We start from the raw sequence: 13,206 nt of genomic DNA on the forward strand, positions 1-13,206 counted from the left end.
TCCCAATAAACTGACATTAAGATTGCTTTGAGTATCTCAAGGAGGAAATTAGCGCTACAGCAATGCCTCACTGGATTTCCTAGGCTTCATGAAATGTTTATTGGGAACACCCTTCTACACAGAAGTCCCCACAGTATGTTATAACAGAGGAGCAATAGCCTTTGTAAAGTTGGACAGATATGGGATGGGATCCCAGGTCCATCCCTTAGAAGCTAATCAAGCTTAGGCAAGATGCTTGATTGACTTTCCTCATCTGTATAATGGGGGCGCTGCCATTTACCTGGTTCACAATGAAGGGGGTCAGAACTTGTCACCTCAAAATATGCCACTTTGGCATAGGATTAATTTTTCCCGGACACAACTGAGAAACAGCAGACACTGCAGGGACTCTCTGCCCTCCCCCTTTCTGCCTAAAACACTGTGAAAGTGTCCCCCTCCCCGCTCTTGGACCAGGAGGAAAACAACCCTTGTCACTGGAGAAACAAAGATGGCCCAGAGATGACTCTGCACAAACACATCTTACTAGGAAAAAAAACCCCTTATCTTCCGTTAGATTCCCGCATATACTTAACAGTCCTCGGAGCCCAGACCCCTTTCCCTTTGTCTGATCACCTCTCCACAATGTACTGTCTTTTATTAAAATGGTATGTAAAAATCTCAAGCCTAATGGCTTCTTTGGTTTTCAATTTCTTGCAACCCTTTTCTCCTGTTAATCTGTCTTTTGTCAGTTTAATTTACAGGCCCTATCTACTGAACCTAAGAGGGTAGAGGAAAAGATTTTCTCCCCTGTAATAAGGATGTTGTGAGAAATAAAGGAGGTAACAGCTCGGCATATAAAAAAATGTTTAAGGTAGCCCTCTTCTTGATATCCAAGCAGTCCTCATCCACCCACAAAACAAACTCTCCCTGAGCCTTCATCTCTCTGTTCTCATTGGCCTGTATTTATGTTTCAGTCAAGCACCTTCGCAAAATAACTCTCCTTAGAAGCTCCTGACTTTCTTGCTACTGCCTCTTCTCCAGAACCCAACTTCTCAAGAAAAAAAAAAAGTCTATACTTTTAAATTCTTCATCTCCAATTCTCAACCCACCCAAATCTGGCTTCTTCTCCAAGCAGTACACGAAAGTGAAGGGCACCGATGACCTAATTCTCAAATCCAAATTGCGCTCCCATCTCTCTGAACCTCCGAGGACTCCGATGGTGCATTCCACGGCCCCGTCCTGCTGCGCCTCTTGTTCTCCTACCTCTGCTCCATCAGGCGCAAAAGTTTGCTCAGAAAACGGTGAGTGAGTCAGTTACAGGAGAAGAGAGAAGGGTCCTCAGGGGGAGGAAGAGACAAATAGAACAGAGCGTAGGTGGTGTCGGCAGGGGAAGAAGCAAATAGCGCCAAGCGTCTGGTACCCGGGAGCCCCTCAGTGAATGCGTGTCTCCTTCTCTTGCCCCTGCCCTTTCAGGTACAAAGGTCGGCACTCAAAGGATTCCGTAAATCGATGGGATGTTTTTCTGTTCACTTCGTGAAATCACGGAATTCCGTTATTTCCTTTCACATGCACTATCATGAAAACTTCTCCCCGAACACCGAAAGTAACTAAGATCGTTTCCAACCTCAACTATATCCTATGATTAAAGTTATAACAATGTTGAAAGTGCAGGAAACCACTTAATAGGAAAATTAGTTCTCTGAGTGTTAAGATTAGAAAACACTTCAGAACGCAAATACAAGCTCCCACAGCTCAGGCTGGGCTAACTTAATGGAAAGAAGACAGGCTCCTGACCTCAAAGGTCTGTCATCTGTTGAATTCTAGTGGCCAGGGCGGGAGATGTCTCTTCAGGGCAAACATTTAGAGAGAGACTGGCCCACAGGGAAACAGGAAGGAGGATATTCTCTCTCTGGCGAAGTCAGAAGAAGAATCTGCATGCAAAGGAGCCCCCCTCAACATGTTCACTGTTACAGCAGACCTTTCTGCTCTGCAGTCTCTCCAAGAGCCACAGTTACAATAATTAGCTTTTTATAGAAATCGGGACCACCAAAGGCCCTCACGGGCCTCAAAGATGATTTCTTTCAATTTCAAAATCAGGTGAAATGGAGATAATTTTATGAATGGGTTTTTTAAAATAATAAAATGATAAAAAAATTCTCTTGCCTAACCAGCCATTTCTCCATCGGTAGGGCTTCGCCAGGTGGATGGGATACATAAAGTGCGAGAGGACCAAAATGAGACAAGACTCTGATGTGAGCACCTGTGCTGTCGATACAATGAGAGGCCCGGCGAGTTGCAGAGCAGACAGACAAGCAGAGTTTTATTTTTGTAACGAGATTTAAATGGAGAATATTAATTAAAACACATCTCCAAACCCAAAGAAGGAGTTTGGGTTTCAAACGAACTGTAGCAGCTGTGCTTCTTTTCCCAGAGTGAAGTCACATTTATCCTACACCCCCCAGAGGTCCACAGTGTTATCAATGGAGTACGCAGCACTTCTTAAACGCTCACAAAAGTAAACGCCACCAAAAACTGAAAAGCAAGGAAGATGTTCTCGTAAGAGCAAAGAGGAAGCAGCAGGGTCTTTCCTTCTCTGCAGCGCAAACATAACCTTCTAAGAAGTCAGAGGAAAGCACGAAACAAGCTTGGAAAAGAAAACAAGACTTTTCCAAGTTATTTACCCTTAAACGTAGGTGTTTTCATTCAGTCTCCCGAATCACTGACTGCTCTGGGCACGTCCCCAGAATTAATGCAACTGCTGCATCTGATATACCCCCAAAATATTACCTAATATCACTATGCTCATCTCTCCTTTGGTTATTAGTTACAAAAATTGTAATAAGAACAGTAATAATCTGATGTGCTTTCCCAGGTGGACTCTATTGCTTGGGCTGAAACTGCCCTCTACCTTCGTTTCGATTCTTAACGGAAGGCTCACCTCCCCTGGACAACCCACCACACGGAGAGCAGGCCCTTCCCCCCGCCCCAGGCTCAAAGGCAAGGTCGGGGAACCCAGTGCTTCCCTGGTAGGCAGCCCCCCTCCCCCGGCACCAAAGTACTCCCTACTTTATCACTTCAATTTGATTAAAAGACCACTCTCCGAAGAAGCCTATATTTTCAGGAATTATCCACTTCCCCCTGGAAGACGAACAGGAGAATCCCATCATACCCTGTACCTTCCTTCAGCTTGGTCACCAGAAACGCAACACTCTTAGAACTTTCCTTCTGCCCAGAATCCCACTCGCATACGGCTCTGCGCTTCCCCCTTGTCTGCCCCAATCGCAAGCTCCTCACGGCTTCCCAAACCCACCCACGATGCCCTCTGAGCTCGTGATCCGTCAGCAGCAAAATGCCCTTATACTCTAGACTATTTTCCAGAGTCTTCTTTCCACCTGTGGTTTTCCCTTCTGCTATGGACTGAGTATGTCCCGCCAAATTGCTACGTTGAAGCGCTACCCTCCCCCATGTGATGGTACTGGGGGTGGGGCTTTGGGTGGTTACGTTTAGATGAGGTCCTGAGGATGGATCCTCCATGACGGGGTGCCCTTGTGAGCAGAGACCAGAGAGCTTGCCCTCCCTCTCAGATGCGGGGACACAGCAAGAAGGCAGCTGTGTGCAAACCTTAGGAAGGGAGCCTCACCAGCCTGCCCTCCTGATGAGAAATCAGGGACTACATTTTGTTTGTTGCTTTATTCATAGTAGCTAGAACCATGCCTGGCAATAGGAGGCGCTCGATCAAGACTTTTTTGGAATTTGTTCAATGAATTTCAACATGGGCACTGATATTGGATCAAATTATTCTGTACACCTAAAACTTAATGATTGATTCACTCCAAGAATTTATCTGGTACCATATGTTCTATGTCAACGGAGGCCCAGGAGGTAGCATTTGCCACTGATTTCCTTGTTACAGAATCCTACCCTACAGTACAATAAGAAATTTCAGCAAAAGTATCTCATCATCTTTACAGGCAAATCATAAAACCTTCACAACAAAAAAAAACTTTGTACTTTTTTTGCCAACCTTCCTGGACACTGTCTAGCTAATTCCTGAATCATACATTATGTATGTGCTATAGTTTATACCACCCACAGGCTTGGTACACTGTTCTCAATGGGTTCATGTTCAGCATAAGTTTAAAACAACAGCAACAAGAACACCGGAGAATACTGTCCAGAGGCACGTCTGCATCTCTGATTTTGTTGACTGACTTAACTGGATGTCACTTAGGCAAGACTCTTCCTCTTTCCAGTATAACCTGAAATGCCTAAGTCCTCCCCCGTGAGGCTCTGCAGCGGGGACTGTCAACTCACCTGGGGGGCACATCTCCTGCTCACCTTGACTCCCCAGCTTCCAGCACAGCGCCCACCAGCACACGCTTATGACTCAGGAATTGCTTAGGAACCGACTAAATGGATGAATGGGATGGACGGATGGATGATGTTTCATTCTCTGCTGGCTTCCCAGAGCTGGAGTGTATCTGATGTGACCATGCACAGTAATAGCTGCTGAGTGTCAGATAACTGAATGAAAGACCCTGGGAAGGTGCGGATGGACAAAAAACAATACGCATACACCCAGCAGTCCCCACACCACTGACCTCTGCACTTTCTGAGGCTAAAGAGCTATTCAGACCACAGAAGCAGATTGAGGGAGAGAAAAATCTTACTCAATAAAGGTGAACGTGCCTGGCTCCTTTGTGCCCTGGTGGCAACCCGATTAGTTACCCCAATCTCTGGCATCATCACACCAGTACTCAGGGCTCTTAGTCATTCCTGCAGTCACTGTTTGCAAAGTTAAACTAATCACAACCTACTCTCTTAAAAACCCAAGAAGGCTCAATGGGTCATGTCTAAACCTTTGCATCCCTGGACCAGATTGTGATGAAGGGTACCAAAGTGACTCTTTTAGGAACACTAGATATAGATAGATAGATAACGATTAATAGATAGAAAGATGAAAGATGATGGAGAGATGAATGGATGAATATGATATATAGAGATAAATGATAGAAAGATAGATATAGACAGATGGTGGATGGATGGGTAGGTGGGTAGGTGGGTGGAGTGAAGGGAGGATAGTGTAGGGTGGATGCGTGCATATGTGTGTCTCTGTATTTTACGAATCAGGAACAACCTTCCCCCTTTGGTGGAGCTGAAGCTGTGTCTAGCCTCACTTATTTTGTCTTACCCATCTAGCCCATCGTATTCAGACTGGTCCCTCGGTGTCAGGGTGAGTCAGAGGTCCCAAGCCTGGCGATCTCCACTAAGTGGGGCAGACAGTTGTGCTAGAGGGAAAGAAGCAACCAGGGAGGCTCATGGATCCAGAAAGTTTCCTGAGTGTCCAGGACTCATGTTGCTTTCTCCTAAGTTCCACATCAGAAAGAAAAGGCAATAAAAATCCAGTGCCATATTTTTGCTCTTCCACAGAAAAGGCACAACCTGTCGATTTTCCCTCTGTAAATGTTCATTTCTTAAACGGCTGAAACCCTGCTGCCCAAAGGCAGCAAGTGAAACACAGGTCACCCCTGCTGCTGAGGAGCAATTCTGTTAACACCTGTAGCTTCACGCATCGGAAGGTGATGTGGAAAATGGGAAAAAGGACTCCTATCGACTCCCCACCGAAAATGATACATTTCTCTTTTTTGCTAAAAACAGAGGTTACATACCGCAAATACTTTAAACCAAATAATGTTTAAGAAAAACCCTGGGCTCCCCCCAAATCTCTGTAAGGCACGTGGGATTTTATCCTGGCAGGCTGCCTTCAAACCTATGGCCTTCAGAGTTGCTATGAAAACACAGACTCTCATTCTTCCTGAGTGGGCGTTTTCAGAGCCATTTCTGCCAGTAGGACCCGGTCGGTGTTCTCCCATCTCATTGTGTGTCTGCATTAGAAGCTGAACTTTCCATCGCAGTATACATGGACAGGAGTGAATACATCAGATGCCCCCCACCACCTTTTCCTCCTGTGCTCACCAGCTCTCTCTCTCTCACACACCGACACAGGCACACAACGCCTGCCTTACTGCACTGTAGACAAAGTCAATACCGCAGACCTGGCCACTCACGAGCTTGCATATAAAGCATGAAGCAGAAGTTCTTTGAATGCCTCTGCGAATGGACGACAAGACTCCATCCCACGATGCTGATGATCTCAGAGGTGTGGGACGCTTGGGATGCAAAACCTCCCAAGTTCACCGAGGGCCCCCAGGGACCTGCAGTTTATTTGACTTGGGGAGACCCTGGCGTTACTGGGGCAGGAGTGCATGGGAAAGTACTGGGGATAGAAAAGGACAGTCCTGGCTGGCGACGACCATCCTGATCTTGCGAGTTTCATTTATGACAAACACCATCACTTCCTGTCTGTTGTCACAGGGCCCACTCTCCCTGTGACTGCACCCGGGGGTCCCACAAAACGCCCCGGGGACCTGAGGGGCTGTGGATGGGCTCGACCTGCCCCTCCCCTCCAGGCTACTCGCTGGGAGCTCCTTGTTCGAGGTGACTGGACCTGACTGGGCTCCTGATCTTAGAGGTTGCCTGCGCCCCCTCCACCGCCCTCCTTCTGGAATCCAGGTCCCTACGCCCTCAACCCTACTCAAGCTCAGGACGCTCACTGCCCAGAAAGTGAACAGGCGTTCATCCTCCCGTTTGCCAGAAACTTCCTCCCCTCTGGTCCACCGCCCTCTCAGCACTCAGGACCCCTCAGGACCCCTCTCCAAAGGCCGGCTCCACATCCATGCCCACAGACCTCGTGTATTTCTCCAAGAACCAGACAGAGGGAAAACGGCCATCACTCTACATCTTCCAAAGACAGAAAAACGTTTAACTACTAACACCCCTGATGGCCTGAAGAAGCGAACGTGCTCTGTCTTTGCTCTAATGCCCTCATTCTCTGTAAGTGAAATGCAATTGGAAACCATGCCCAGGTCCTGGGCTGAAGCAGGAGTATTAGCATGAACACTGGCTTGGTGGGACTTACATTTTTCTTGCACTCACGGAACTGAAGTGCTTGCTTTCTTCCTTTCTTTCTTTCCTGCTTCATGCATTTTCTGAACATCAGCAAAAAACTAGTTCCTGTCATCAGAAAACTGCTCTGGCCTAGCTTTTATTTTTTTCTTTGGTTGCGGAGCACAGATTCCGGACGCGCAGGCTCAGTGGCCATGGCTCACGGGCCCAGCTGCTCGCACATGTGGGATCCTCCCGGACCGGGGCATGAACCTGTGTCCCCTGCATCGGCAGGCGGACTCTCAACCACTGCGCCACCAGGGAGGTCCCTCTGGCCTAGCTTTTAAACTTGATTGCTGGGACCTATCAGAGGATTGATCAGGGGTAACTACTGCTGAATTCTAAAAATATTATGTAGTAAACTAGCCAAGCCCCAAAGAGAGACTGACCCTAAGGCCACTGTGTCTGTTAACAGGGTCCGCAGGTGCCCAAGGACCTCACTGGAACCACTGGGACGTGGGTGTGAAACGGTCTTGTGGGGACTTTACACAAGCGCATCCATTCACCAGGTTTTTGTGAGCTTCCCTGTCCCATTCTGATCACTGGCAACAAAACCAGGCACAAATTCAGGCAGGTGATACGGCCATGGCAAGGTTGCCCTCAAGGGCTGAATGCACTGGGGGAACTCAAGAGAGTCCATTAGGTCTAGGGGCTATATTTTATACAGTGACAGGTATCCCTACATGTAACCTGGGCTTGGTTTCTTCTTAGACCAAATCTACCATCTGCGGGACCTGTGGTCTGTGTCGACTTAAATGCACAGTAAGCGCTCGCTTGTCTAGGGGTAGTGTTCCAGCAGCCTCCACTCTCCGAGGCATCGGCCCTGGCAGTAAGAAGGGCCTCTGGGCGTCGAGCTTGCTGAGCTGACTCTTGGGAAGATCTCACTGGGCCTTCCTTAACCTTCCCTACCTGGAAATAACCTCTGCTGCAGCTGAACACCCTCAACGGTTCTATTCAAGGGCTCTATGGCGCGTAGGAGCTCAATAAATAAAGTTTAGTCGATGGATAGAAGTTGACTTAAATTTGTTAGCTGATTTCCCAGCCCGAGGGAGTAAAGGCAGCAAACCTAAAAGGAACTGGGAACATCAAAGGCTGACCCAGTGAGTAGCGTGGTGAGAAATGGCACCAAGAAGAGAGAACGGTCAGGCAGTGCAGAACTCAGTGTGTTCATCCACGTGCGTTCACTGGGTATCTGCGACGTGCTCGGCGTTGTATTATAACAGCATGATACAAAGGACAGATGTTAATAATGGGGGGGGGGGTCCTGAGTCATTTAGAAATTAATTATATTTGCCATCCTTGAAGCAAACTTTGGATTAACCGTTAATAATTCTGGATTGTTGGATATTTTGATTTCTGTACTTATCAGTTCCCAGAAAGAATACGAGTGATCCAGAGTTCACTGCACTAAGTGAGCAAATTCTCTTTCTCAGTGTGCGTGTTAGGGATATGTAAATGGAACTGCTGATACCTTCCCCTTTCATCCTACAGCAACAAAAGAGGTGTCAACAGATAAAGAGTTCTACCTTGGTAATTCAGTCTTATATCTGGGGCTGGAAGGTGAGTTTAAAAGAAGTGACCTGGGCTTCCCTGGTGACGCAGTGGTTGAGAGTCTGCCTGCCGATGCAGGGGACGCGGGTTCGTGCCCCGGTCCGGGTAGATCCCATGTGCCGCGGAGAGGCTGGGCCCGTGAGCCATGGCCGCTGAGCCTGCGCGTCCGGAGCCTGTGCTCCGCAACGGGAGAGGCCACAATGGTGAGAGGCCCGCGTACCGCAAAAAAAACCAAAAACAAAAAGAAGTGACCCTACATGGGATAGGGAGAGTGGGAGGGAGGGAGACGCAAGAGGAAAGAGATATGGGGACATATGTATACGTATAACTGATTCACTTTGTTATAAAGCAGAAACTAACACACCATTGTAAAGCAATTATACTCCAATAAAGATGTTAAAAAAAAAAAAGAAAAAAGAAGTGACCCTTATTTATGTGGGGTTTTCGTGTTCTTTACAAAGGACGACGTCTCTGGGCTCACCCTGCAGGGGAGGGTTCCTCGTCGCCTGCCTACCCTGTAAACAGTCAGATGGAAAGAATAACTATTATGGGCCAAGCTGGGGCCGTGCACCATGTCTTGGCTGCTGGCTGGAGCTCACTCCCCAGCATCCCCGATGGCCTTCGAGAGGGGCTGCCCCACCCCCTCCTCGGCCACCATCTCCCTTTAACTTCTCATCAATGGGGTCCATTCGCCACTCAGGCTGGGCGCACGCCTTGCACTGTTTGATTTCAGAACGTAAAGCATGAAGGTGGTAGATCTCAAGGAAAGCAAGTCTAAATAAGGACACAGGCAAAGCGCCCAGGACGGGGTCCCGGCCCGCAGGCGACTCTGGATTCGAATCTCTGCACTTTCCACGCCTGTCCCTACGGTCCTCGTATTCAAGGCGCTGCAAGCGTTCCTTCCTGTTTTCCTTCCCGTGATCCCACCAATACTCCAGGCTTCCCGGATGCTCTTCCGTCCCCTGGAGCAGGCTGCCCCCTTCCCCCACCCCACAGGCCGTGCAGGAAGTCCCCGAGATCTCCAAACCCCTGAGCCCACCTGAGATACTGACTGCCCTGAAGATGCTACTGGCTTGTCCGTCCCTCCCACGACTGAAAGCTCAGGACGGGCAGGAAGCACCTGCTATGCCTCTTCTACGTCAAATTCGCCTGAGCAAATAACAACAGCAGTAGCCTGGTCCCTTTCTTACAGGGTTGCTCCTCAACTGTAACCCCAATATTTTCTCTAAGACAGATTTTTTTCTGAAATATGAGGAAGTCTTTAACTGCGAATACTGTTGATGGCCTGAAAAGGTAAACGCATTCTGGCTTTGCTGCAATGATCTCATCCTCTTTGGGCGAAATGAAATGTGAAATCTCACAGGGGCTCTCGCAAGGCGGGAACTGCACGGGCGCGGTGTCACCTGGAGGCTCCAGTCACCCACAGCTTCAGCCCCATATCCCTCAGGATGCCAGGGAAGCCGTTCCCAGGCAGACCGTCTCCTCCATCCTGCCTCCTGCTGAGGCAGAAGGCCAGCCAGATTTCTCATTTTCTCTTTTCAAAACATAACATACTCTTTTATACCAGTGAATTTTACACCTATACGTAAGGACCAATGCTATCCTCCAGCCGCACGTGACCACCCTGAACTCCACCGGTGCAGCCCTATCTGTGCTGTGCACTCAAGGCGCCATCACTTTGCCTCCTTCAGATCAAGTGTCACATCCAGAGATCCGTCACATCCCCCCCTGCGCCCAGACCACACGCTCTGGTCTCCACCGAGCCTTCACCCGACTGTACGTCTCACTTAGAATTATGTCATCTCCCCAAGAGGACCGTGAAACCCAAATGGGCAGAGGGCAGGGGGTGTTTATTTCTTGACCTGATACTTGATGCCGTGCCTGGCTCCCAGAAGTTGCCGAACACACATTTGTTCAATGGATAAATGGACGGATAAATGGATAACTGGATCGTTGTGCCCAGGGAATTAAAACATGCTCATCATGGTATAGTTTGATGTTTGGGGGGTGCTTTTTTGTCACAAAAACCAGGAATGTACCTACACAAAGCCTCAAAATAGGCCATCTTTTTAAACAAAAAAGCGATGATTCACAGAAGACTTTACTCAAATGTAGAGCAGGGAAGGCGCATCCCTCCCACTAGACAGGGAGCGTTTCCGGGGCAGGAACGCCATTTCTATCTTTGTACCACCAGCCTCCAGCTCGCAGGATTGAGAGGAAAGAGGTGCATGTCCTGGTACATGTTGCCTGAATGGACTCAAATTCCTATGACCCCCTTCTTCAGGAATTGTGCCCACGTGGCCACCACCCCGTGAAAACCAGTCCCTTGTGGCTGTGCTTTACCTCTTTAAGGACCAGCACACATTTGCCTGGTCCCACCGACTGAGGCAGCTCTGCGATCCTCCCCTTGTTGAGGTAGGGACCCGAGAAACACCTGTGGTTGATGAAAAGCTGAGGACAGCAGTACTTCCCGTTGACGGTACCTGCAGGGAAGAGAAACACAGCTGATGCTTTCGGACCGGAGAAACCTGCTTAACTCACTGCGTTGGCAAAACTACCCAGAGGTGCACTGTGTCTTCATATCAGAACGTTTTACATCCACAGTAATATCTTAGGAATCCTGATTATTTTTTCTACCATATAAATGAACCTTCTGTTTATTATGCAGGATTCAAAACACACACACAAAACACAGAAAATAAGACAATGACAACTAAGGTATCCTCCAACGTAGCTTAAAGAGAAAAACACCAGTTACACAGCTAAGTTCCCCTAACCTACCTCAGGAAATCCCGCACCCAACCCCCCAGAAAGAACCCACTACCCTGAAGCTGGCATTTACCATTCCCACGAGAGTCTAGAAACTTTACCACACAACATATATGTGTATCCACAAGCAATTCAGGATACTTAGGTTATTTTTAAAATACTCCATACAGGTTTTCTGCGACATTTTGTCAGTTCAACATGAGGTTTCTGAGATCCACCCAAACGGGTAAATGCATACGCAGAAAATTCACTCACTTTTCACTTTGTGTAGTGAAATTCACTACACAATTCATTCATTCACAATTCACTAATTCATTCACTTTCCACTGTGTGAATATAACACAATTGAATTTTCTATTCTCTTACTGATGGACATTTAGTTGTTTCTACTTTTTAAATATCACCTATGGTGCCTTAATGAACACAACTGTGAAAATCCACTCTGCTTACGGACAAGAGATTCTTCCAGGTCTACAACAAGGGGTGGAGCCGCTCAGCCACCGGGTCTGTGTACCCTCTTCTACTAGAAGCAGCCAAGCTATTCACCACAGGGACCCAAATTACACTCGAATAAGCACTGCCCAGTTCCTGTTTGTTTTTTCAACTGAAGTAGAGTTGATTTACAATGTTGTGTTAGTTTCGGGTATACAACACAGTGATTCAGTCATACATATATATGTATATATCTATATTCTTTCTCAGATTCTTTTCCTTTATATGTTATTACCAAATACTGAGTAGAGTTCCCTGTGCTATACAGTAGGTGCTTGTTGGTTATCTATTTGTATATAATAGTGTGTATCCGTTACTCTTTGCCCCACACCCAGGCCAACCCTAGGTATGGTCAAGCTTCCTCATGTTGCCAGTCCATGGATGTGAAATGCGCCTCCCAGGGGCTTAACTCTGCATCTTCCTCATTAGCCTTCCTACTCATAAAGCAAAAGGGCAACGTGCTGATCTAACTGTGTCTCAAGCTGCCATGGGGAAAAAGCAGAACAACTAAATGGTGAGATATCGCTGTCACCACTGGGACGCGTCCTGATGTCTACACACACGGACTGCGGGCACACTGCCAGCTGAGACCCATCTTCTCCTGCCACTGTTCCAAGTCAAGCTGCACTAACAGTATGAAAACTTTCTTTCTGTATAAAAACTTGTTATTCATTTGGGATGGTGATTTGACAGTCTGGGAAGCTTTCTTCTCACACGACTTCAACTGAGAACCAACGGGTAAGGAGGGAGACATGTTACTTTTCTGGGTATAAAACAGAAGGAGTAGGGGCTTCCCTGGTGGCGCAGTGGTTGAGAGTCCGCCTGCCGATGCAGGGGACACGGGTCCGTGCCCCGGTCCGGGAAGATCCCACATGCCGCAGAGTGGCTGGACCCGCGAGCCATGGCCGCTGAGCCTGCGCGTCCGGAGCCTGTGCTCCGCAACGGGAGAGGCCACAACAGTGAGAGGCCCGCATACCGCAAAAAAAAAAAAAAAAAAGGAGTAAAATAACAATTACCAACTCTGAAAGATGACATGGTTCCTTTAAAACCATTCTGAAGTTTGAATTTTATACAACAGGAAAAAAAAAAGGTCCATAGCTGCATTTACATGGAAATTTGGGGATAGGATTACTCTGCCCAGACCTTTAGGAAAAAACAACCTTAGTAAGTCTACTCACAAAACTGCTCTCTTTCCTACAAAGAAACCTTTGCCTAATAGGATTCTTCCACGGTATATAGGTTTTAATGCTGGAATTCAGAACAGGCTTCGTTTTGGCTGGAAAATAGAATTCTTAATCAAATATATTACTTACTGTACAAAGATGTCTATAATCTGATTTGTGGCCAAAGGGTAATTCACGTCTGTGTTTTTAAAGGTTATTGTAAGACGCAGGACTTTATACATTAAAA

General features: G+C 47.5%; 1 protein-coding gene across 1 annotated transcript in view; it reads right to left on the minus strand.

Annotated features, from left to right (window-relative positions):
• The window catches only part of SFMBT2 (Scm like with four mbt domains 2), a 211,220-nt gene that overhangs the window by 26,708 nt on the left and 171,306 nt on the right, over positions 1–13,206 (minus strand). The window contains exon 15 of the mRNA XM_027121576.1: positions 10,879–11,018. Within this exon, the coding sequence (XP_026977377.1) occupies positions 10,879–11,018 (140 nt within the window). The remainder of the gene's footprint in view (positions 1–10,878; positions 11,019–13,206) is intronic.

This window comes from Aethalodelphis obliquidens, unplaced genomic scaffold, assembly GCF_003676395.1.
Source record: "Aethalodelphis obliquidens isolate GAN/ISIS:26980383/991018 unplaced genomic scaffold, ASM367639v1 scaffold23, whole genome shotgun sequence".
In the NCBI taxonomy this organism is placed as follows: Eukaryota; Metazoa; Chordata; class Mammalia; order Artiodactyla; family Delphinidae; genus Aethalodelphis; species Aethalodelphis obliquidens.